This window comes from Ictidomys tridecemlineatus, chromosome 1 (genome assembly GCF_052094955.1).
Source record: "Ictidomys tridecemlineatus isolate mIctTri1 chromosome 1, mIctTri1.hap1, whole genome shotgun sequence".
NCBI lineage: Eukaryota > Metazoa > Chordata > Mammalia > Rodentia > Sciuridae > Ictidomys > Ictidomys tridecemlineatus.
In genome coordinates, this window is record NC_135477.1 from 180,579,006 (window position 1) to 180,602,588 (window position 23,583).

The 23,583-nt window shown below is 34.0% G+C and overlaps 1 protein-coding gene across 6 annotated transcripts in view; it reads left to right on the top strand.

Annotated features, from left to right (window-relative positions):
* Positions 1-23,583, top strand: part of Ranbp17 (RAN binding protein 17) — a 285,238-nt gene that overhangs the window by 69,505 nt on the left and 192,150 nt on the right. For all 6 annotated transcript variants that reach the window (XR_013440033.1, XM_078052377.1, XM_078052392.1 and 3 more), the window contains one exon: positions 1,138-1,273. Coding sequence is in view for 5 of the 6 variants with exons in the window: in XM_078052377.1 (XP_077908503.1) it covers positions 1,138-1,273 (136 nt within the window). In the remaining variant the exon portion in view is untranslated. The remainder of the gene's footprint in view (positions 1-1,137; positions 1,274-23,583) is intronic.

The window sequence follows — 23,583 nt, forward strand, 5'->3', positions numbered from 1 at the left end:
TGGGTCAGGGACAGTTGTAGCTGCTCTTGTGCAGATTTATTTAGAAAAGGGTATTGCATCCTCAGCAACTTCTGCTTCTGTCTCAAAAAAGTATTCTGATATGCTGATTTTGTTAATGCAAGTCCCTTGGCAGCCACCCAGCAGAAAATTATAAATCAGTAAGTCCCAAATTTTCACTTCTGGAAATAGTTCAACAAAATTGATGTGGGTACATTAAAATGGATGGAAATCGTCATCTAGGACTTATATTAATAATGTTATATTAGTGTTATGCACTAATTCTTAGTAGTATGTACTTAGTAGTATGTGTGTATAAATTTATGTTAAGTAGTTACATGTAATATACTAAAGCTTTTAGAGGTGTTCCACATCTGGGACAACAGAACAAAATGGGTTAATAAAAGTAGGTTGTGTTGAAGAATTTCTTTTTTGAAAATTCAAGACTAAACTTTTTGTTATATTTAAGTTTGTTTCTCTAGGAAATTTAACCTTCAGTCCATTAGTGATTTTCTCATAATAATTTCTAATAATAGTAATAAGAATTTATGATTTTTAAAATAACTAATAGTAAAATAATAGTTTAGTGTTGAAAGTGTTTGATTTTATTAAAATCATCTTCTGGGTTTATTTAGGTAAAACTTTTATGACTCATTAGAGTGATGTAACATGGGTATAGTTCTTGATATTTTAATTTACAGTCATGTGATTATAAAGTAATTATTTAGAAATAGTGAAAAATAAAATGTGAAACTACACATTAAATATCATTCTTTTGTTAAAATATATGCATGGTAGTTATTTATATCTGTATGTATACTATTCACTTATATGTGTATGCTATATGTTTATATGTGGAAATTTTTAGTAAAATAATGTCTATATGTTCATATACAGATTTGTATTCATGTGTATATATGTCTTAGGAAAAAAGGATTAGAAGGAATTAGATAATAATATAATGTCTTTTTCATAGGTAGGATTTCAAATGATTTTAGGACTTTTCTTTATATGCCCCACTTTTTACATTGATTATATATTTATTATAAGTATCTTAATGTTTCTTGAACAATTTGTACTGAAGCTTCTTTTCTCTCTCTCTCTCTCTCTCTCTCTCTCTCTCTCTCTCTCCATGAAAAGAGTTTTTCAGCTTATATCTTTAATGGATACTGGATTGCCTCGATGTTCTAATGAGAAAATAGAGCTTGCAGTTTTATGGTTCTTGGATCAGTTTCGTAAAACATACGTTGGTGATCAGCTTCAAAGAACCTCAAAGGTAGGTTTTCACTACTAGAGATTTTTAAAATGTTATTGGGGGTGAAGAAAAATGCACATGTATAACAGCTGTGAACTGAATGAAATTTAATTGGTAAGTTGAACTTATTTGATTAATTGGTATTGAAATGCAATGTGAAATTAATTTGTTTTATACCTAGATTTAACATTTTCTTTGGAGATTGGCTTTCAGAGAAGTGGTAAATATTTTTTTACATGGATAATCACTGTTAGCTAGGATTGTTTTAGACACTTTAATGGATTTTTGCCTTGTGTATTTCAAGATTGGGAATAAAATTTGCTCTTCAGTAATTTGGGTGTTTCTTTTTTGACACTTATTTATGTGGTTTTTAGTATATTCCACTCATTTCTTGACATTTTTATGTGATAAATAGTGATGATTAGGAGAATTTATGGACTTGAAAGGCTACAGTTAAGTCATGTAAATGTGGGGAGGACTGTAATATGATAATTTAAAGTTTAGCATCAGCAAATGTACACAATATGATCGTGAGGCACATGAGAGATTATTGAGGACTTCTACTTGAGCCCTAAGTATAGACTTATGAATACGCTTGCCCAACCTCTGTATTCATAGATGTTGTATCCACAGATTCAGCCAACTATAGATGGAAAACATTTTTTTAAAAATTGCATTTGTACCGAACGCTGATCATGTACAGACTTTTTCCTTGTCATTATTCCCTACACAGTACAGTGTAACAACTATTTACCCAGCACTGACATTTTGTTAGGGATTGTAAGTCATCTAGAGATGGTTCAGAGTACAAAAGGGATGTGTATAGTTTATATGCAAATACTGTACTATTTTATTTATGGGGCTTAATTAAGCATCTGAGGATTTGGGTGGCTGGAGGATGAGATCCTAGAACCACTCTCCCCCAAATACTGAGAGACAACTGTTATTAGGACCCAAGTAAGATCTGTAAGGGTTTTTGTTTTTGTTTTTTTAAATTCCTACTTTTAACAAGTTTTAAGTATATTCTTATGTCATTTGGATAAGATTTTAGATAAGGTTGTAGTGATGTTGAAGGATTTTTTTTTTAAATTTGAAAATTCTGAAATAAGCTTTATACACTCATTTGGGCTTTTTTGTCCTAGGAAATTTAACCTTCAGTTTACTTGGGATTTTCTGATAATTGTATGGTAGGATGACAAAAATACTTATTTGATTTTGGATCATCTTTTAGGTAAAATTTTCTTTGCTTTGCTTTGTAAGGAAATGATAATAGCTTAATGCTTCCTTTGTCAAATATATTGTGATATTTTATTCACTCAGAAGTAATATCAGTAAAATTTTCTTAGAATTTTTTCATTAGAAAGAAAATGGAGTAGGTAGAAATAAATGTTTTAAGTTGTCAGTGAGTCACCAACTCTCACATGTGTTACTCGAAGGTTGATCTGTCACATTATAATATTGTCTTATTTAATGCACCCAAAGAGTTTGTTACTTTGCTTTTACAAAAGTGAGTACTCCTGAAACATTTCTAATCCAGTATTCATTTGACTTGGGTCTTAAATCAGAACAGTTTAATGTGGAATTGAAAAGCCTTCTAATTATTATCTTTAAATTACTTAGAAAGAAATATATAAAATTAGACATTGTTTTAGAGCAATGAAATTTGGAATTTTTCCCCTAGAATTTTTATTTGAAATAATATACATACATGTGGAGATTTGTGTATGTGTGTGTGTGTGTGTGTGTGTGTGTGTATGCATATATATAACTTTAATAATTGTAATTGTTAAATTATTAATTGTGAAAAAGTGAATTGTAATTAGTTTCTCTTTTTGTGAAAAAGGCTTATATATTAGGAAAGTAAAAACATCCTCAGAGTGGTATTGATTCCTGTAACATTTTTGGTGTGTGTATCTTGCCCTGCTAATTAGAGGAGTTCAGTCCTAAGGTGACTTTATTTCTAGGGCATTCCTATTACTTAACCCCAAAGTGAAGCTAACTTCACACTCTTCATTTCTCTAACCCGTTTGATGATTTTCTTAATAGGAACCATTTTTGTGGGTTCCTGACATTTGCCCTGTTACATCTGGGAGCTCTCCACACTATCTGTTCCTTAAAACCGGTGTCACAGTTTTTACTGTTCCTATCTTACCAATCAAAGAATATACTCAATAAGTATTGTATGATCAGCCCTCCATTTCCACAGGTTACGCATCCAGGGATTCAACCAATTTGTGTATCAGAAATACTCAAAACTGAAAATTACACTTGTATTGAATATGACAGACTTTTTTTCTTGTTATTATTCCCTAAATAATACAGGATGACAACTGTTTTCCCAGCACTTCAATTGTACTAGGTATTATAAGAAATCTAAAAATGATTTAAATTATGTGAGAGGATGTGCATAGGTTGTTTGCAAATACCATTCCTTTTTATATAAGGGACTTGAACATCTGTGAACTTTGGTTTCTATGGGGAATTTGGAACCATAGATACCCAGGAGAACTGTCCTGTTTCTGGCAACTGACTAAGGAAGGCTAGCTCATTTCTTAGTGGGTATATTGTCTAATTCCAAATCATGGCCAAGAGGAGGATGGTATTGGTTAACAGTGATATTTAACAATTAGAGCAAAAAAAAATTTTGGACCAGGAACTGTGCCAAGCATTTTAAAGCAATATCTTACTTAATTTATTACAAAGAATATGACTTACAAGGCTATTCTGCACATTTCAGCCACTTCCTGCTTTAGTACTTAGGCACTCTATTTCTGAGATATTAGAACAAAATATTCCCTTGCCTGGGAAATGTTTTTAAAAATCAAATTTTACCTCTCTGCCTTCTTGTGTTAATTCCTACTTATCTTTCATGTCAGATACCTTATCCTTTAGAATGCCCTTCTTAACTCTCAGATTCTGAGAGAAATCCTTTTGGCTTTGTTCTGTAGCACCTGTATACCCCCGTTTTAGCATTTATTATGCTAAGTATTTGTTAGCAGAACATGTATGGACTGTGATTTTGATTAATGTGGTTTCTCTCTTGTTTATTGTTCTCATCCCTGAGGGCCTGGCATATGACTTGTATGCTTTCTACTAATATGAATGGTCATATTTAGTAGAATTGTATAGGAATTGGGCTTAGAACTCATGTTTAGTACTTTCAGGATTTATTCTTGAGTTGGAAAATGATGCACTATCCTCAGTAAAATGATTCAGCAATTTAAAATAAGGTATGATATTAAGTATCTTAATACTTTTATTAAAAACCTCTGTAAATAACAGAATATAATTTGTATAAATAAATGCTTCAGAGACCGGGGTGGAATTACTGAAGATTCCTGTGATAAATATGATAGAAGTACATTCTAAAAAAAGTATTTGCTGTAGATGTTTATTGAATGGTTAGTCTAGGCCAAATACTTTGCTTAGAAATTTACAAGTGTTATCTAATTTCACTCTTAAAAAACACTGTGGAAAGGGACTGGAGTCATGGCTCAGTGATAGAGTGCTTGCCTGGCATGTGTGAGACCCTGGGTTCAATCCTCAGCATCACATATAAATAATGAAAGATCCATTGACAACTAAAAAATATTTTTAAAAAATACTGTGGAAATAGTCATTACCACACTCTCTTTCTATAAACAGGAAAGCTGAGGCTTGTAGCCGTTTAAAACTGGCTTAAACAGGGTTTAAACAAGGACACTGACTCAGAACCTGTGGCTGTTAACAACTTTGCTATGTTGCTTCCTATTGAATTTTCTCCCTGGGACAGAGACTGTGCCCTTCAAACCCAGCAGGTCCACAAAGGAACTCCTTGTCTAATGACTTCCTCTCCTCCTACTTTCTTATTTCATCCCCATATTTCTACCTTGCACATCTTAAATCTGATCTCATACCTCATCCTGCTGATTTTATTTTCTGATTACCTCTCAGATTCACTCCTTTCTCTCCCTCCTTCCTTTTTATTGTAATTGCTTATCATTTCTCACTGGATTTAAAAAGTATTCTAATTGTCTTCTTTGTTTCCATTTTGTATCCTCCCACTTCTGTCCATTTTCCACACTGCTACCATAGTAACCTTTTTTCATTAGTAAATAAGAGAAAATAATGGTAATGAACACTTATATGCCCTCATATGTAGATATCTTTGTCAAATCTTAATGCTTTGCTATATTTCAGATCTGTTCATTTGGAAGTAGGGACTGGGGATTAAATTCAGGGGCACTTGACCACTGAGCCACATCCCCAGACCTATTTTGTGTTTTATTTAGAGATAGGGTCTCACTGAGTTGCTTAGTGTCTCACTTTTTGGCTCAGGCTGGCTTTGAACTCATGATCCTCCTTTCTCAGCCTCCCAAGCTCCTGGGATTACAGGTGTATGCCACACGCCCATGCCCAGCCAGATCTCTGTATTTTTGAATTAAACATTAATGACCCTATTGCTGCTCTGTTTTGCTTGTATATTGCCCAAAAGTAATAGCTATCCTAAATTTAGTGTTGTTCTCATCTATGATTTGTTCTTTTTCCACATTTTTCGGTATTTTTATGAACAAAATATACTGTTAACTTTATGTAAAAGTATTGTGCAGTTTGGATCTTTAGAAACTTACCTTTTTTGAACAATATTGGTTTTGAGATTTGTCTACAATGATACTATGGAATTACTTTATTTTAATTATTGAATGGTGTTATAGGGCATTATTATGCCATTATGTGGTCATTTTGTGTGTGTGGTGATATTTGTTGGCTTATTGCCAGTTCTTTGAATTTCCCAAACTGTACCCAGTGAACCTTCTTGTATTTGGCTCCTCATGCATGTACAAGAGTTTTATAATGATGACAGTGGATTGCAAGGCTGCAGACCACATACTATCATTTGTTTCTGGTCAGAGTACAAATTTTGGAAAACTATTTGATTATATCTATGAAAGCTGAACATATAGCCTACCTCATGACATCAATTCTCCTCTTAAATGTTTACCTACAACAAATAGGAAATATGTCTACCAAATGCAAGAGTGTTCATAGCAGCTTCTTTATAGTATTCAAGAATCAGAAACAACCTAAGTGTTCATCAGCAGTCAGAACTGCTACATAAGAGAATTTGAATGAATTACTAAAATCTACCCATAATGATGACTGAAAAAGACACAAACGTATCCATATTTTATGGTTCCACTTACCGATTTCAATAACAAAACTAATTATGGCAGAAGTCAAAATGGTTACTTTTGGGAAGGGAGAATATATCATCTGGAAAGTAAACAAGGAGCCTTCTGGAAAGCTTGAAATGCCTTTTTTTTTTTTAATGAAGAGGTTTACAGGAGTATACAGATACATCAAGATTCACTGACCCCAATTATAATGTATGCACCTTAGGTTTATAATGCCTTAATAAAGTTGTATTTTAACAAAAGATTATTTATAGAAGCCTGTTGTGTAATTGTGGAGGAAAAGAGGAAACTTGACTATCAGCAGGAGAATGGATGAATTGTGGTACATTCATCCAAGGGGATTCTGTATAACAATGAAAGTGGATGATTTAAAGTTATACTCATTTTTTGGATAAATCTAAAAAAGTCTCCATAATATGGTATGAAAAAGTGATGTGACAAAAGGATACATATGATATTCTCTTATGTTAAAAATACTATATTTACATCAACTCTATAGTAAAAATTTAAAGATGTACACAGGATTGGTAGCAGTAAATTCAGGATAATAGTTACTCTGCTTGAGAAGAGGAATGGGATTAGGGGAGAAGGCACATTTAGCCATATCTGCAGTTTTCTTTCTTTCTTTCTTTTGTATATTGGGGATTGAACCCAGGGCATTTTATCACTGAGCTGCATCCCCAGCCTTCTGTTATTGTTTTTGTTTTGAGAAAGGGTCTTCCTAAATTATCCAGGCTGGCCTTGAACTTGCCCAGACTGGCCCTGGCCTTGGACTTGTAATTCTCCTGCCTCAGCTTCCTGAATTGCTGGAATTATAGGCATATGCCACCATGTCCAGGTTATATATGTAGTTTTTTGTCTTCATGATAAGTGTGTGTGTGTGTGTGTGGGGGGGTGTTTATTATATTTTGTGCCTTTTTTCTAGATTTGAAATATTTAATAATCTATAAAGAAATAATTATAGGAATTATTATTATAAACATTGAATATTCACATTTAGTCTTGTGTACTCTTGAAACTAATGGCAGTATAGGAATAAAGAGACATAAATTTGCAAGGGAAAAAAAGTAGGAGAAATGTTAAGTTTAAGGACTTGAAGCCAGCAACTAGGACAGTAGATGAATGGATTTTAAAAATGTGGCATATATACACAATGGAATATTACTTGGCAATAAAAGAGAATAAAATCATGGCATTTGCAGGTAAATGGATGGAATTAGAGAAGATAATGCTAAGTTAGCCAATCCCAGAAAACCAAATGCCGGATGTTTTCTTCGATATAAGGAGGCTGATTTATAGTGGGATAGGGAGCAGGAGCATGGGAGGAATAGATGAACTCTAGATAGGGCAAAGGGGTTTGAGGGGAATGGAGACAGCATGGGATTATAATAATGGTGGAATGTGATGATCATTATTATCCAAAGTTTAGGTATGAAGACATAAATTGGTGTGAATATATTGTGTATACAACTAGAGATATGAGAAATTGTGCTCTATATGTATAATAAGAGTTGTAATGCATTCCGCTGTCATATATAAATAAATAAATAAAATAAGTGCTAGCTGTCTTAATGAACCTTAAATTTTTGCAATGAATAAAGCCAGTGGTTGGCCAAATGATTTGTATTAAGAATGCTGAAAAAGCTCAGAACTTGGGCACACTAGATACCTTTGAATGCTAGGGTTCAAATGTAGCTAAACGTAGGAGAATAGATTTAAAATGTGTTTTAGGATTAATTGGATTCCCAGTACCCCTCCCTACCCCAGGATAGATAGAGACTTCCTCTCTCAAGTTCTTGCAGGAAACAGGAAATTTTGTTTTATTTTTAAATGAAAATGTAAATAGTTGGGGAATAAGAGTGAGATTCTGGACTGAAAAAAAAAATACTTAGAAGCTACACAACCCTTGGCTATTGTAAACTGTTAGCTAGGTTTGAAACCCCAAAGCGCAAATTTGGTGAAATGCTTTTGTGTCAGAGAAACTTATTTAAGAGAGAGAACTATAGATATAGAGAGACTGTTCAAGCATCTTGAGAACAGCTGATCTAGGAAAGGAGCCACGTGGCGGTTTTGTGCAGCCTACCTTTTATCCAGGATAGCAGAACTCAAGGCAAGAAAGTATGGCCAATTCAGGCCTCTACAAACGGACCCATTTGTCATTCCGGTATGTGAATAGTCTCCTCAGGAGTTTAGTGTATAATTACAGTTATCCAGCATGATCATAAAACAAAATGTAAGTGTGTGTGTGTGTGTGTGTGTGTGTGTGTGTGTGTGTGTGTGTGTGTGTGTAGCCTATTCAAAGCATTAAGATAATCTAAGACATTAAAACTCTTCTAAATATAATAATTTCTTAGGATGTAACAGAATCTTGCATTATTTCCTCTTTATTTTTGTATCCATCAGTTTATTGTCTGGTAAATGTTAAAAGTGCTTTCCTCTATTTCATTATTTGCTAGTGCTTACTGTACTTACAAATTTTCTCAGTTTATTCATTGAGAACACTCTTAAATGTTACATATATGTTCTAGATATCCATTCCCTTCATAGGAAAAGTTTAATTTTAATCCAATTAAAATTGGATTTTAATTTTTAAAAGTGATGAGAGAGTCTTTTAAACATACACAGTTTGGCTTCTGAATATCTACCAAAAGTTGAAGGTTAAAGACTTTGTTCTTTATTTGTCTCTTTATTTGTTCAAGCCAACCCTATCATAACCATCCATTTTGCTTTGGTTGGTTACAAAAGCTCATCACTATGTGAAATTCCAAAAGTTAGTAAAAATGGGGTTATTTAGATCTTGGAATATATTTTTCTTAAAAATTAGATCCACAAGGATCTTTTTAATCAGTGGTACTTATAAAGCACAGTATTAATAGAGTGCCTGAATTCTATCCTCCCAATATAGGACACCAGAAATTTGAGGCAGAAGCAAGTTCCCTTTTCCCTCTCTGGATTTAAATTTTAAAAAAACAAGTTAGTCTTAGAGATTGTGTCCCTCTTCATGCCCTGTTTTAGAGGATGAAACTGTTTTAGTTTCATAGTTTCATCCTCTAAAATAATCTGTATCTGTTATTCCATCACCACTTCAATACACAGCAGAGAACACACACATGCACCTACACACACCCCTACATCTCAAGTTTGCTTTCTTCTAAGTACTTGGCACCTGCCAGATGTCAACTGGACAGCATTCTAATTAGAGGATGTTGTGCTAATATATGAATGAATTCTCCTGTGGAAGATGTACCATTTTGAAAGAGGGTATTTATTAGTGCCCAAGAGCCTCAGTGGAACACCAAAGTGAAGCGAAAATAAATTGGGCTCTATGGAAGGGGCAACATCTTGTCTAGGTGTATGTACCCAGGTTCTTTCCACTTTTTGTTGCTTTCATTCTTTTGGATCTAGGTATTTCCTAAACTTTTCCAATTGCTTTTCAGGAAAGTTCTAAAGTCACCGAGAAGGTTATGATAGAGTTGAACAGAATAATAATCAATGAATAGTGTGATTGTGTTCCCAGATTTGCCAAAGATTTATCAACTCATATTTGTTGTCCAAACAAAATCGTTAGTTAATTGCTTCGCCTTCAATTCTGTCTCTGTTTGGAGGATAAATTATATGGTCACCTTATATACAGGTATCACATGTTTAAAATAGGAGATTGCAGTAATTCATACATAGGCAGTAATTTTGTTAGGATCAAGTGAGTGATCTGGCCTCTTCACTCTGTCAGTACCTGAGTGAAAGCCTTGTTGCTAAGCGTTGTGAACCCATGAGATAGAATACCTTGTGTATTTTTGTAGTTCTGTGGAATAACTTGCTGTTTATCTGATATAATTTCAGATTCTCTGAAATAAAAATGGGAATGATCTCAGTTTTATTTTTCCATATGTGGGTTTCAGAAGTGCTTTGTGTAGTTCCTGCACTTGTTATCCAGTGATTCTCTGCTGTTGAGGACACACATGAAGCAGCAGATGGCATTGTCTCCCTACAATTGCTAAGGCCTCCCCGTGTGGCATGTTACTAACAGATACTGTTAAATCGAGTAGGAAAGCACTGAATAATGAAGCAGAACATAATAGCACCTTGAGTGGTCTGCTGCCATGTTAAGTGTGTCCAGCCTTGAGATAATGTACTAGCTGCTTTCCAGGTGCTAAAATGTATCTTTGTATTTGATACACAGTTGCAGGGGAGGAATGTTTTGGAAGCTCAATCACAAGGAAACTGTTTTGTGAATACTTTTTACTAAAGTGAAAAATAGGGCTGGGATTGTGGCTCAGCAATAGAGCCCTGTGCCTAGCATGGACGGGACCCGGGTTCAATCCTCAGCACCACATAAAAATAAAGGCATTGTGTTATGTTCATCTACACCTAAAAAACAAAAATATATAAAAAAATTGTATTAAAAAATAGCAGCTTCAGAACATTTTAAACAGTAAACATCTAAACATTTTAAATATTACAGTGTGCCAAATATATCATGCAGATTATAGGGGAGAAGTACCTGTGACAGTTAAGATGGTATTTTTTTAAAAAAAACATTTATTGCAGGTTTTTTTTTTTTTAAAGAGAGAGGAGGGAGAGAGAGAAGGAATGAATTTTAATTTTATTTTTTAGTTTTCGGCAGACACAACATCTTTGTTTGTGGTGCTGAGGATTGAACGCAGGCCACACGCATGCCAGGCGAGTGCGCTACCGCTTGAGCCACATCCCCAACCATAAGATGGTATTTTGAAGCTTAACTGGGAATAAATCCCAGTGACTTTTGGGGTTTTCTCTGTTAAGTGCTTTAAAACATTTTAAACCTTATTTCTGGGCTATTTTCAGATTGCCATATACTGTATCATATTTGTTTTTGTGGTAGTGTTACTTGTACTAGTGAAGTTTTCCATATCCAAGTTAATGTGTATTTTGCTAGATTGTTTTATTGATCAGGGACTTGTTCTTTCAGTGATCATATCTTATGCATATATTATACGACAATATTCAGATAAGCCCTTTTCAAGAAGCTGATTTCTCTATACTCCTTTACATTTAATTCATCCTACATAATATAATTTTTAAAAATTTTATAACCTTGCTTAACACAATGTTGAGAAGACTAAAGGCCTAATTTTATTTTAAAAATGTCTATGCTGTATAAATGGATTTGCCAAGTCAAACTTTAAGTCTGAGCCCTAAGTGTGTTTCAGTGTTGATTCAGTGTTGATCACATTATGCATGAGATGTGGAGGTTTGGGGCAATCATGCCTAGAGTTAAAATCTTAGCAGCCACTGGTAATTAAAATGATGGTGTAAGTTGGCAAATATAAGATATAAAATGGAAAGGATGGACTTAGATTATTTTAAAAAGCTGATTTATTATTTATCATGCCAAATTAAATCTACCATAATTTGGCATCCAATCTTTTTTTTTTGAAAGAATTTTTTAATATTTATTTTTTAGATTTCGGCAGACACAACATCTTTGTTTTTGTATGTGGTGCTGAGGACCGAACCCGGGCCGCACGCATGCCAGGCAAGCACACTACCGCTTGAGCCACATCCCCAGCGCCACCCCCCCCCTTTTTTTTTTAAAGTGAGAGAGAGAAAAATTTTTTTTTTAATATTTATTTTTTTTAGTTTTCGGCCGACACAACATCTTTGTTTTTTGTGTGTGGTGCTGAGGATCGAACCTGGGCCGCACGCATCCAATCTTAATGTGAGTTATATATAATTATGTAATTCTTTATACATTCATTAAACACTTTTTTCCCTATGCCAAGCACTAAACTAGACCCTGAAAGAATACAGAGATGATTATTCTCTGTGATTACTTGAGAAATGTGTGCTTTCCCAACATGTATTTTCAATCTATATTCTCTTTTTCCCCTATAATAGGGTTTGTAGCAGAGAGGTGCTTTACCACTGAGCTACATCCCCAGCATCACCCCCCTCCCCCCCCCCCCCCACACTCACCTTTTTTGAGACAGGCTCTTGTTAAGTTGCTGAGGCTAGCCTTGAACTTGAGATCTTCCTGCCTCAGCCTTTCAAGACACCAAGATTACAAGCATGTGTATTATATCTGGCTTTCCATTTTTTAAATGATTGTAAATTCTGAGGTCTGTAGATAAATGCACAAAATAAAACTCCATAAGAATATTCTTATATTATAAGTGACATTTATTAAATTGTCTCTTGAGTAATTATGGTTAAATGATTGATTTTTATAAAAGTAAGGTGGGAGGTGATAATTTTTTCTGGTTATGATTTGTTAGTTTTATGTGTATTTATTCCAACTTCTGATGTTTGAAAATTTTAAGTGGTTCTTAGAAGTTGAAATGATAAAAATTATAAATGAAATGTGTAGTATGTAGTTTCACTTAAGAGGTTTTTAGCACTTTCGTTATTGAAGTCTTGGGGTAGAATCTGCTATCTTTTTTTTTTTTTTTTTTTTTTTTTTTTTTTTTATTGTTGGTCGTTCAAAACCTTACACAGTTCTTAATACATCATATTTCACAGTTTGATTCAAGCGGGTTATGAACTCCCAACTTTACCCCGTATACAGATTGCTGTATCACATCAGTTACCCTTCCATTGATTGACATATTGCCTTTCTAGTGTCTGATGTATTCTGCTGTCAGTCCTATTCTCTACTATCCCCCCTCCCCTCCCCTCCCCTCCCCTTTTCTCTCTACCCCTTCTACTGTAAATCATTTCTTCCATTTGTATTATCTTGTCTTACCCCTCCATTACATAGTTCTTGATATATCATATTTCACAGAATCTGCTATCTTAAAAATATTCGAGTTGCTTAAAAGGAAGTTAATGTGTGAAAACATGTCACTAACTGGCATTTTAGAGATAGTCATATGCAAATTTTGAATTTCTGTTAGAAATGTATTCATCTGGGTTGCTGGTGCTAAAATTGGTTATTTTTGTTATTACAGTCAAATTAGTTAGTGATGATTTCATACTAATCTTTTGCTCATAATTGCTTTAAGTAGGTTGCTTTAAGAGATTCAGGATAAGAATGAATCCATCCTACTTCTGCCACAGAAACCCAGAAGCTACTCAGTCTGTGTAAATTATCCATCCCACTTCTTTGTTTCTTCTATGAATGCTTAACCCCTGGTATATATTATGGTAACTTGATGAGTAATTAACTAGAAAGATAAGAGAAGTCATAGTAACTGTTAGTTTGTAAATAAATGTGTTTATTTCCAAAAGATGTTTAGGCTTCAAGCTAGTAATCCCACTGTGTCCAATGTTTTCTACACGTCTTAGTGGGGAATATTGTAGATCATTTCAGTTTTAATCATTATGTCATAATTTTTAGATCTTTTTAATCACTAAATCATTCATGTAATATATGTTTTTGTGGAATAATAAGGTAGTCATTCACAAGGTATATTACTGTTTGAAGAATAAATATGTATAGCCAGGTTTATTGGCACAAGCCTTTTAATTCTGGCAACTTGGGAAGCTGAGTTAGGAGGATTGCAAGTTAAGGCCAACCTCAGCAGCTTAGCAGGCCCTAAGAACCTTAATGATAAACTGTCTAAAACAAAACAAAACAAAACAAAACTGAGATGTAGCTCAATGGTAAAGCATTCCTGACTTTCACCACTAGTACCAAAAAAAAAAAAAAAAAGTTCAAGATCTTGATGGTAAACATTTCAATAATATATTGGCGGGGCGGGGGTGTATTTTTCTCTTTCCAAATATACACTGTTCATTGTCAATTCATATTCTTAACTAATATCCAGGAAGAAAAATGGGCAAGTTAGACTTATTGAAAAATATATGATAATGTTAAACCAGAATTTCAGACTATTAATTTACATGTATTCTGTATAGTTACAATGACATGAAACAAACAACCCTAAACTATTTGCAGAAAGATAAAAGAATTATTATAAATATCAGTTTGTTGTCTAGTATCAAAACAGTAAACTGTTATTTTCTCTCTACCTTTCAATATTTTCACCTTCTCCCTCCTGGTTACATCATATGTATTTGGGGAATTCAGAGAAGTGCAGCCTGGAGAGCTTCCTGCAGGTCCTGAGGCGCACCGCTTCCTGAGGCTGCTTCTGGGTAGTGGTTCCTAGAGGGTGGGCAGCTTATTGAGTGCCGCTTTAAAGACAGCTTGTCGATAACAATTGTCCAATTATCCTATGTTCAGAGCCTCATCAATTTAGGTTCTACTGCACATAAGAGGCTACAATGTGCACTTATTAAATTCCTACTGGTTTCAGAGAAATGGTGTGCTTTTTATATTTCTTAGTTTTTCAAAATAGCTGCCTCTAGGTTATGTAATGCCTTTTACCGCCATGTAGTGGTTACCAGATAAATTGAAATTTCAGTGGGATGAAATATAATAGTTAATTTTTATATTCCATCTGGTACATTTATGTTTTTCCTTCTTGTGAAAAAGCCAAAAAAAAATTTTCTTTTCACTTAAACAAAGGATAAATGGGTGTTCTGAATAAGGCTCTTTTACTGTCCTAATGATTAATGATCACTGAACACTTTTGAAAGATTAGCATTTTTCAGAGCTGCTAAAAAATATACTGTTTTATTTAATTACAAGAAAGTAAAGGCTCTTCACACTGACAGGTGGTGGAAATTAGCAGGCAGTTTTGAAATTGTGCTGTGCACGAGAAATTAGATCTCATTTTAATTCTGCTTTTCTCAACTAGCAAATGAGGTTAATGCCATACATATTCAGCTGATATGGATGAAGAAATTGATATAAAGTAGATCAACATAGCTACAGGGCTAGATTAATTTATAGGTAAAGAGGCAGTGATAAATGAAAGTAATGTAGTAGTGGTCACTAAACTCCTCTGCCATGAGGGATTCAATAGCGTTAGTTGCTCATTAAAGGCATTGTCGGGGTGCATCAAATAGAAATTTGAAAAGGAATAGCCAACTAACCCCTAATTATCAAAATACAGAAAATACTAATTATGCCTTAATTAGCTTTTCTTTTAATGTACTGAAATTTGTTACTTTTTGTGTGGCACAAATGGATAGTTATATCAACAATAAATAGGTTGTTTTAATAACTTTCTTTTACCTCTGGGAAAACTACACTCCAATTTTTAATATGCAATAATGCTTCTCTCTAGCCTGTAGGAGATGAAAATTATTAAGTAGCTTTATTTTTTTGAAGATTTTACAGCAGCTTTGGGAAGAATTATTTCACCATGCATCAATTACTTTTAATTGAACTGAATATTTTTCAGATTGTACCAAATGCCTCTCATTTAAGTTTAGCAGTTAGAGTTTAAGAAAGCATCATAATGAGAACTGCATATAACCTCTGTCATATGTTATAAGATAAAGATGATTATTTATTTTGCATTTTTTAAAAAAGCAACCCAAGGTAGGAATTGTGAAGGTAGACACCTAATTATTTCTAGTCAGTGTGGAGAGATAGAAGCTACATGTTTTAGAACCATGGTTTGTGATTCTTTTCTTCTCCAAATCAGGTAATTACCAACAAAATCCAGTTAAGAAAGGATTCATCTGTTTAAAGATGCAGCACTGCAACGGGAAGCAGCTGTGGCTCCTTAGTAGTTCTTATACTCTTAGGAAACCCACTAACTTTTCTGAGTGTCAGTTTCCTCACCTAGATACAACAGGAGCAATACCTGGGAACAGACCTATGTTGTGATGATAAAGGAAAACATGGCAAGTGCCTAGCATAGAATTTACTTCAGTGGAGATGTTCGAAATAAAAGCTGCTATTATTGGTAAGAATAAGAAGATAGTCTTTTTAAGTTATCTCCCTATAAATGAAAAGTAATGGTAAAATTCTCTTTGAAAGAATTGCACATAATCTAATCTTAGAACATCTAACATAATTCTTAAATCTTGTTGAAAATCAACCAAGTTATCAGAGATCAACTTTTTTTGTTTGGGTTGAGAATTTAGAAATATCTCATCATTAGGGCAAGTGTTCGGGTATTCACAGTGCTTGTAATCCTGGCAGACAGCTGAGTTCACATTGTCTCCTGGTGCCAGGGAGCACCGGTGATTGAAGCAGACAGTCTGATTCTAAAGCCAAGGGTCCTTTAGAAAAAGACTGAGGTGTGACTTTTGACCTAATCAAACCTGGAATCAGTTCAGAAGCTCCACTTTCTACCCTCTCTTGGTTTTGATGTTTACATTTAACTTGGGTTTCCTCCCATTCACTTCTTTTTCTTCTCCTGTTACCCTTTGGGGGCAGTAGTCATGAGATACACAGTGGCCATAAATATCTAAATCTGTGGCTCTAAACTCTCTCCAATTTTGTTTTCCTTATCAGTAAAATAATACTAATACTCATTGCTCTTTTTAGTAATTGCATAATGTTGTGCTGACATGTTTTACCAGTTATATTGTATCTCTGGTTAAACAAAAAAAACAACAACAGATATGCAGTTTGAGTAGGAGAAAAGGAATAGATCAAATAGATCACCACCAGAAGAGGAGAGAGCTGATGGGGCATTTTATCATTTATCAAAATAAGGGTAAATACTAGTACTACCTTAAGAAACAAGCAGTGCCCTGTCTACTTGACAGAATGATGGATACTTAATAAATGGTACAGGTGAAAGTAAGCCATAAACTCTACAGTCTTGTGCCTGACTGGCACGGAAGGGGAGGATTCTGCCTTTCGCCTGTTTACAAACTAACCCAAAAGAATGTTTTAAAAAGAGTGATTCTGGAGAGAAAGGAAGCTGGGAGACCACTTGCCCATTATCAGTTAAACATTGTGCTGAAATACTCTAAGGGAATGGTTACATCAGTAGAAGCTGTGTTTTCCTGTCCCAAGAGCTAACATTCATATGGTTGGTAAAGACAAGTGTTTTGCAATCAAAATTTTCCTCAAGTATTGGCTTTTTGGATAGCTCCAATTTGAATGAAGGGCTTAGTTGTCCAATGCTGTGATGCTTCCCTTTTCCTGGCAGTTGATATGTATTTCATTGGTGGCTCTCTATAGACTCTTAACTTTTTTAACTTAAAAATTTTTTTTTAAGAAAAGTACAGACTCTATAGTAAGATTTGATCAGTCATCACATGCTGATCTTGGTTTTAGAATCAGAATGTATGGACTTAATTGCCACTTCTCTATCAGCCCTGTGATGTTAGGCAAATGTATAAATCTCTCACAGCCATTCTTTCTGCATCTAGAAAATGGGAATAGTAGTACTTACCTCTCTGGAAATTTTTAAGATTAATGAGAATGTATATAGAATGGTGGGCACAGTGCCTGGCACCCAGATGCACAGTTCTCCTTAGCTGTTCAGATTGTTGTGATGATGTGCCTGCCACTGTTCTCCTTCAGTTTACCCAGTACATGCTACTCTAGAATGACAGAATGCTAGAAACCCAAAGAGACCACAGATCTAATTTAATGACCATTTTCCAAATTGTTTCCTATAGATCACAAGGTCCTTGCATATAGACAGTAAGGTTATTGTTTGTTTGGTTTTTATTAGGGACTGAATTCAGGGCGCTTGATCACTGAGCTACATCCCCATACCATTTTGTTTTTTATTTTTTATTAGGGTTCCCCCAAGTTGTTGAAGGTTGCTGAGACTGGTCTCCGACTTGAGATCTTCCTGCCTCAGCTACCTCAGTCACTGAGATTACAGACACGTGCTTCCACATCTGGCTGGGTGACTTTAATAAGTTCATAGAACTATTTTAAAATGGGATTTTTTTTTAACCAAAATAAATTTGGAAATTTGGAAAAGTCAGTGTACTGTGTTTCTCAAGAACTTATGGTACATATGTTAAAGGTCTTAAGGCAGTTCTACCTTAAATAACCCATATAATTTAAAGGAATAAAGGGAGAACATACCTTTAATTTAACACAAATCTGGGGCTCTGTGTGTTTGAAAACATCTAATTGGAAATATTTTGTATTTGGAGTAGTAGCATAGCCTTTGTAACAGACGCCTATCCTATATCAGTTGAGAGGGCTGGAAGGTAGCTTAGGGGTAGAGCCCTTCCCTGGCATGCACAAGACCCTGAATCCAATCTCCCAGCATAGCTTAAAAAAAAAAAATTCCAATGAAATGAGAACTAGTTCTGGTATATATTAAAATATCTGCTTTCAAATAAATATTCAAAGTTATATAATTCAATTGTGAAAAGTGAAGCATATTCTTTGGAAGAAATACCTAAATATAAACTGTATATATCATCACAAACAACATTTTTTTATCTTACGTGGAAATTTTGTGTTATAGTTGAAATATTTCTGAAATTCACTGTATGCATATCTTAAGATATTAAAATATGTGACCAATTTACTGTCAACCTCAAATGAAACTCAGAGAAAAGCTCTCCAAGAAGAGCTTACTGGAGCATGAGTGATAGAAGATTTTGATGTGGGATGTGCGTGCCATGGCAAACTGTTTGGTGGATTGTGGGGAATGCATAGGTGTAAGCTGGGAGGCAAAGGAAAGAAGGAGTTTTAAAGGCGGAATTAGGAGGATTACATAAGTTGCTTGAGACAGAAAGTTGGTTATAGGGCCTTCCTCAGGACAGACTCACCTTAGTTCTTTAGTGCTAAGTGGGGTCATGTGTCAGGCAGGTATCCTAGCACGTCCTGTTAGCTCTCCCTGTAGCTCATCCACCAAGCTCAGGTTTGTGGATGCTCTTGCAGTAGTTTCTGTGATCAGGCAAGTTAAACAAAAAACCTTTCCCTTTATTCACAACCTCCTGGCAGTGTTTAATTAGGATTTGACAAAAGTGAATTCATTTTGATTCTGACAACTTTGATGCTACACATACATTTTTGCATTTAGCCTTTTAATACAAATGGTCAATTAGAATGTGTTTTATAGGCATTAGGTTAAAGGTGTTTGTGTAGTTTTGACTTCCATAGTTATAATGCTGTTATCTTTTATTCTCCAACTTATTTTGTAATAAATTATTTTATTCTCCTACTTTTCCTTCATGTTTTAACTTCAATTAAACCAAACCAGTAAAATGTAATTACAATACCAAAGTCCTTAAGAATGTTTACATCTATTGATTGGCTGTTTCTGCCTGAAAGTACAGCTTGAGAAAGTATAGACCAACCTATGTGCACTGAGTTACTAATCCCAGTGATATTTAAGAACATAAGCAATTCATGATATGTTATAACCGAATGATGAACTAGTAGGCAGACAGTGATTTAGACTGTATCAAAAAACTATTTGTTCTTTCCCCCAGCACTTCTGTTTCCTAGGTATAATCACTAAATCATTCTATATTTTTTCTTCTAGACAGCAAATTATAAACATACAAATGTTTTTAAAAGTTACTAAAACATTTTGGAAGTAAATATGTGAAAGTGCTCATCTCTAAGCTCATCTCTGAGCCTGCTGGGTTAATATGAAGAAAGTTTTCTCTTCTGAAGGGAATTTATTTTTGTAGATACAGCATGGCAAAAAGTTTTCATTGATAAAAACAAGTGAAAACGAGTTCAGACCTAGACTTGTCATTCTCCAAAGCATTATCTTTATGTGGACATCATGTTCAGGACTCTCTCATTTCCATCTAAGATGTACTGTTTCAAATACTGAAAATTTTAAAGAGCATTCTGGTCACACTGTCATTGTTACTACTTCCTATTAGTAAAGGGTAATTAATTTTTCTCTAATTTTACTAAAGAGAATAAGAGTTCTCTCTGTTTGTGTTCCTATTTGTTTTGCAATCATTTTTTAGAAAATTGAATTAGATTGCTAGCCAAATGGGAATAAAACACTTAAATCCCAAAACTGCATTATGGCTATGGATAGTCAGTGTGATGTTTGTGGACAGATGGGGTTCTAAGTAATGTAGGGTGGGGAGGGAGAGAGGTTGTTAAATACAGATTCCCATGCCCCTTAGAGATTCTTTATGCAGTAGATCTGGAATAGGACCCAGAAATCTGTATTTTACCAAGCCCTTCTGGTAATTTTGACAGAGGTGATCCCTGAAGAACACTTGAAGAAACCCTGGTTCCCATTGCTACCTCCCAGGCCTTATAGGAGCACTACTGGGAGAAGGGATGACTTTGCAAGTTCTCTCACAGAAGTGTTCCCAGTTGCTTGATTTAGGTTGCTGTTTGCCCATTTGGCTTAGTTCAGTCTTTTATACGTGCTTTCTTTTGCTAAATAAATACTAGTAGACTAAATGTTTTTTTGATATCCGTGTCTGTGGGCCTTTTGTTCTAAACTGTTAGAAAAGCACATACTGAACCATAATTTCTGTCCATTTATTTGTAATATATATTAGAAACCAAAAAAATGTATATATCCTTTGATCTAGTAATGCCATGTCTAGAAATTTCTTATAAATAAGGAAATTATCGGTCTTCACTGCGTTATGTTTGTAAGTAGTAAATTTAGTATAAACAGGCTCTCATCTATCATTATGGGAATTCTTGAAATCACTTGAGAACAACGTTTCAATATGAGAATAGAAAAACAGTACACAGTATTAAATATGTATAATATCTCAACTATATGAGAAAAGAGACAGAAAAGCTCTATGAGGAAATGAACCAGATGTTCATTTTCTTTCTTTCTTTGTCATAATTTATTTTCTTTGATTTTCTGTATTCTTCAGTGTTATTTTTTATGAAAAGAAAAATATTGATTTAAAAATATCTTATATTCACAATTTGTTATATAAGTTAAAATAAAAGGATTTTCCTCCAATTTCTATCATACTTAGTTTTGTAGAATGCCATTATTTCTGCCAATTGCAAGTTTCTTATTGATTTTTGTAGAATTTTATGGTTAATGCATACTTTTTTTGTGTAAGTAATAGGTAATAGTCATGTTGAGGCAATTGCCATTTCAAAGAATTAGGAACACTCAGGCCACTTTTGGGTGGAGCTCTTTGTTAGAAGACAGAATTCCATTTGTTTTTAATATATTTTATTCTTAGGTTTAAATATCCATGTAAAACTATCAAAATGATTGTGATTTGACCTTTTATCGTCACATTATTTAAACATATACAATATGAAAATGTATATGCATATAAAATAACATCAGTTTTGACAGTGGTAGAGGAAATCCAGTGTTAAGCCTTTCTCATTCAATAGCATAATAGTTTGGCTGAGGTTTTTGAGGCATGATAACTACTGCTAATTAAAAATAGACCTACTAACTAGTCTGTTTTGTTGTGCTTTACTTTTTGTCTTGGGTGTCTAAAACTTTTTTTGATGAGAAAGTAAATCATTTATTACACTTTCAGTGAAGAAAACCATGATAGAGGGGTGCAGGTCTCAGGGCTGTGGTTTTAAATTGGTATAACATTTTTAGTTTGAAAGGAACTTTCAGGTTTTTTTTTTTTAAGTTGTAGTTGGACACAATATCTTTATTTCATTTATTTATTTTTATTGGTGCTGAGGATTGAACCCAGTGCCTTACACATGCTAGAGCACTCTACTGCTGAGCCACAACCCCAGCCACTCAGGGATTTTAAAAATTTATCATTGGTATTTTTTTTATAGATACAGAAAATGAATGCTGGTAAACTTGGACCATCACATTTTACGATATTTTGCTTTCTAATGTTTACATTTATATGCTGTGATAGCATTGCCAAATTTAGAACTAGAACATGTAATGAGGAATCATCTGCTAACATGAGGCACTTAAATAATAAGGTTCAATGAGAGTCAGAGACCTTCCCAATGTCTCAGCTTTTCCATGTTAGAAAGAAAACTAGCATGGAGGCCTCTATTTTTCTACTATAAAGATTTCTCCCATTATTTATGTCTTACATCATTGTATTAATACATTTTTCACAAATAGACCCAGTGTCAGTGTTCACCATAATTAAGCTTTAGGTATATTTCTATAATTGTAAATAAAATTGGGTGCTTGTCATTTTTTTATTTTTCCCTTTTTTGTCATATTTTATAATACAAATTAAGCAGTTATAAAAATAAATAGCCAAGTTTTTTGGTTTGGTATAAGCTGACTTTATTTTTTACTGCTAATAAAGGCACATTATACTTAAGCATTTCAATTATCACTGAAATGCACATCCATTAACAGAAACATTAGGCTGAGTATATAATTACTGTCTAGGGCCAATGTCTTTGTGAAGCTGTATCTATAATGCTATTAAACTATAAGCAATATTTGTAAATTAATATTTAAATGATTCAGAATTGATACTATCTTTTGCAGACTTAAAAATGAATACTAACTACATACATTCAGTTTATTTTTCACATGCTTAGAAAAATATGGGAATTCTCAAAGATGATTGAACAGTGTAACTTAAGATAGATGAATTTTAACATGCTTGCCAAAACATAATACATATTAATCTTTCTGAAGGCTTTCTCCAAAAATTTTTATTATGATAAAATATACATATCATAACATTTATCTTAACCTATTTTCAAGGATACAGTTCAGTGATGAATTTCTATTGCTCTGTAGCCATCAACCCCATCCCCTTCTAGGGTCTTTTCAACTTGGAAAACTGAAATTTTGTATCCATTAAAATTCCTCCTCCCTGCCTATAGTCAATGCCAACTACCATTCTGCTTTCTGTCTTTGTGATTTTTGACTCCTTGATGTACTTCATACAGTGTTTTTATTTTTGTTAGCAGCTTATTTTGCATAAGGTCCTGAAAGTTCATCCATGTGGCAGTATGTGTTCAAATTTTCTTCCTTTTCAAGACTGAATGATATCCCATTGAATGTGTATAGCACGTATTGCTTCTCTGTTTATTCTTGGGTTGCTTCCATATTTTAGCTATCTTGAGTAATTTTGGAGTGAATGTGGGTTTTATACTCCTTAAGATCCTGCTCTCAATTCTTTTGAGTAATGCCAGAAGTGGCATTGCTGGGTCATACAGTCATTTCACATTTGTTTATTCTTGTTACGTAATGATTGTGCATATTTATGTAGTGTGATATTTCAGTCTATGTATACAATGCACAATGATCAGGTCAGGGTAAATGGCACCTCAGTCATTTATTATTTTGGGGGTTGGAAACATTTGAAATCCTGTCTACTGGCTATTAAAATGCACGATTACTTGTTGTCATCCATGGTTATCCTACTGTGCTGTATAATGTTAAAAGATACTCTGCTGTTTGGCTGTGCTCTGTACCCATTATTCATCCCTTCTCCATCTCCTTTTCCTCCTACCTTCCTCAGCCTCTGGTAACCACT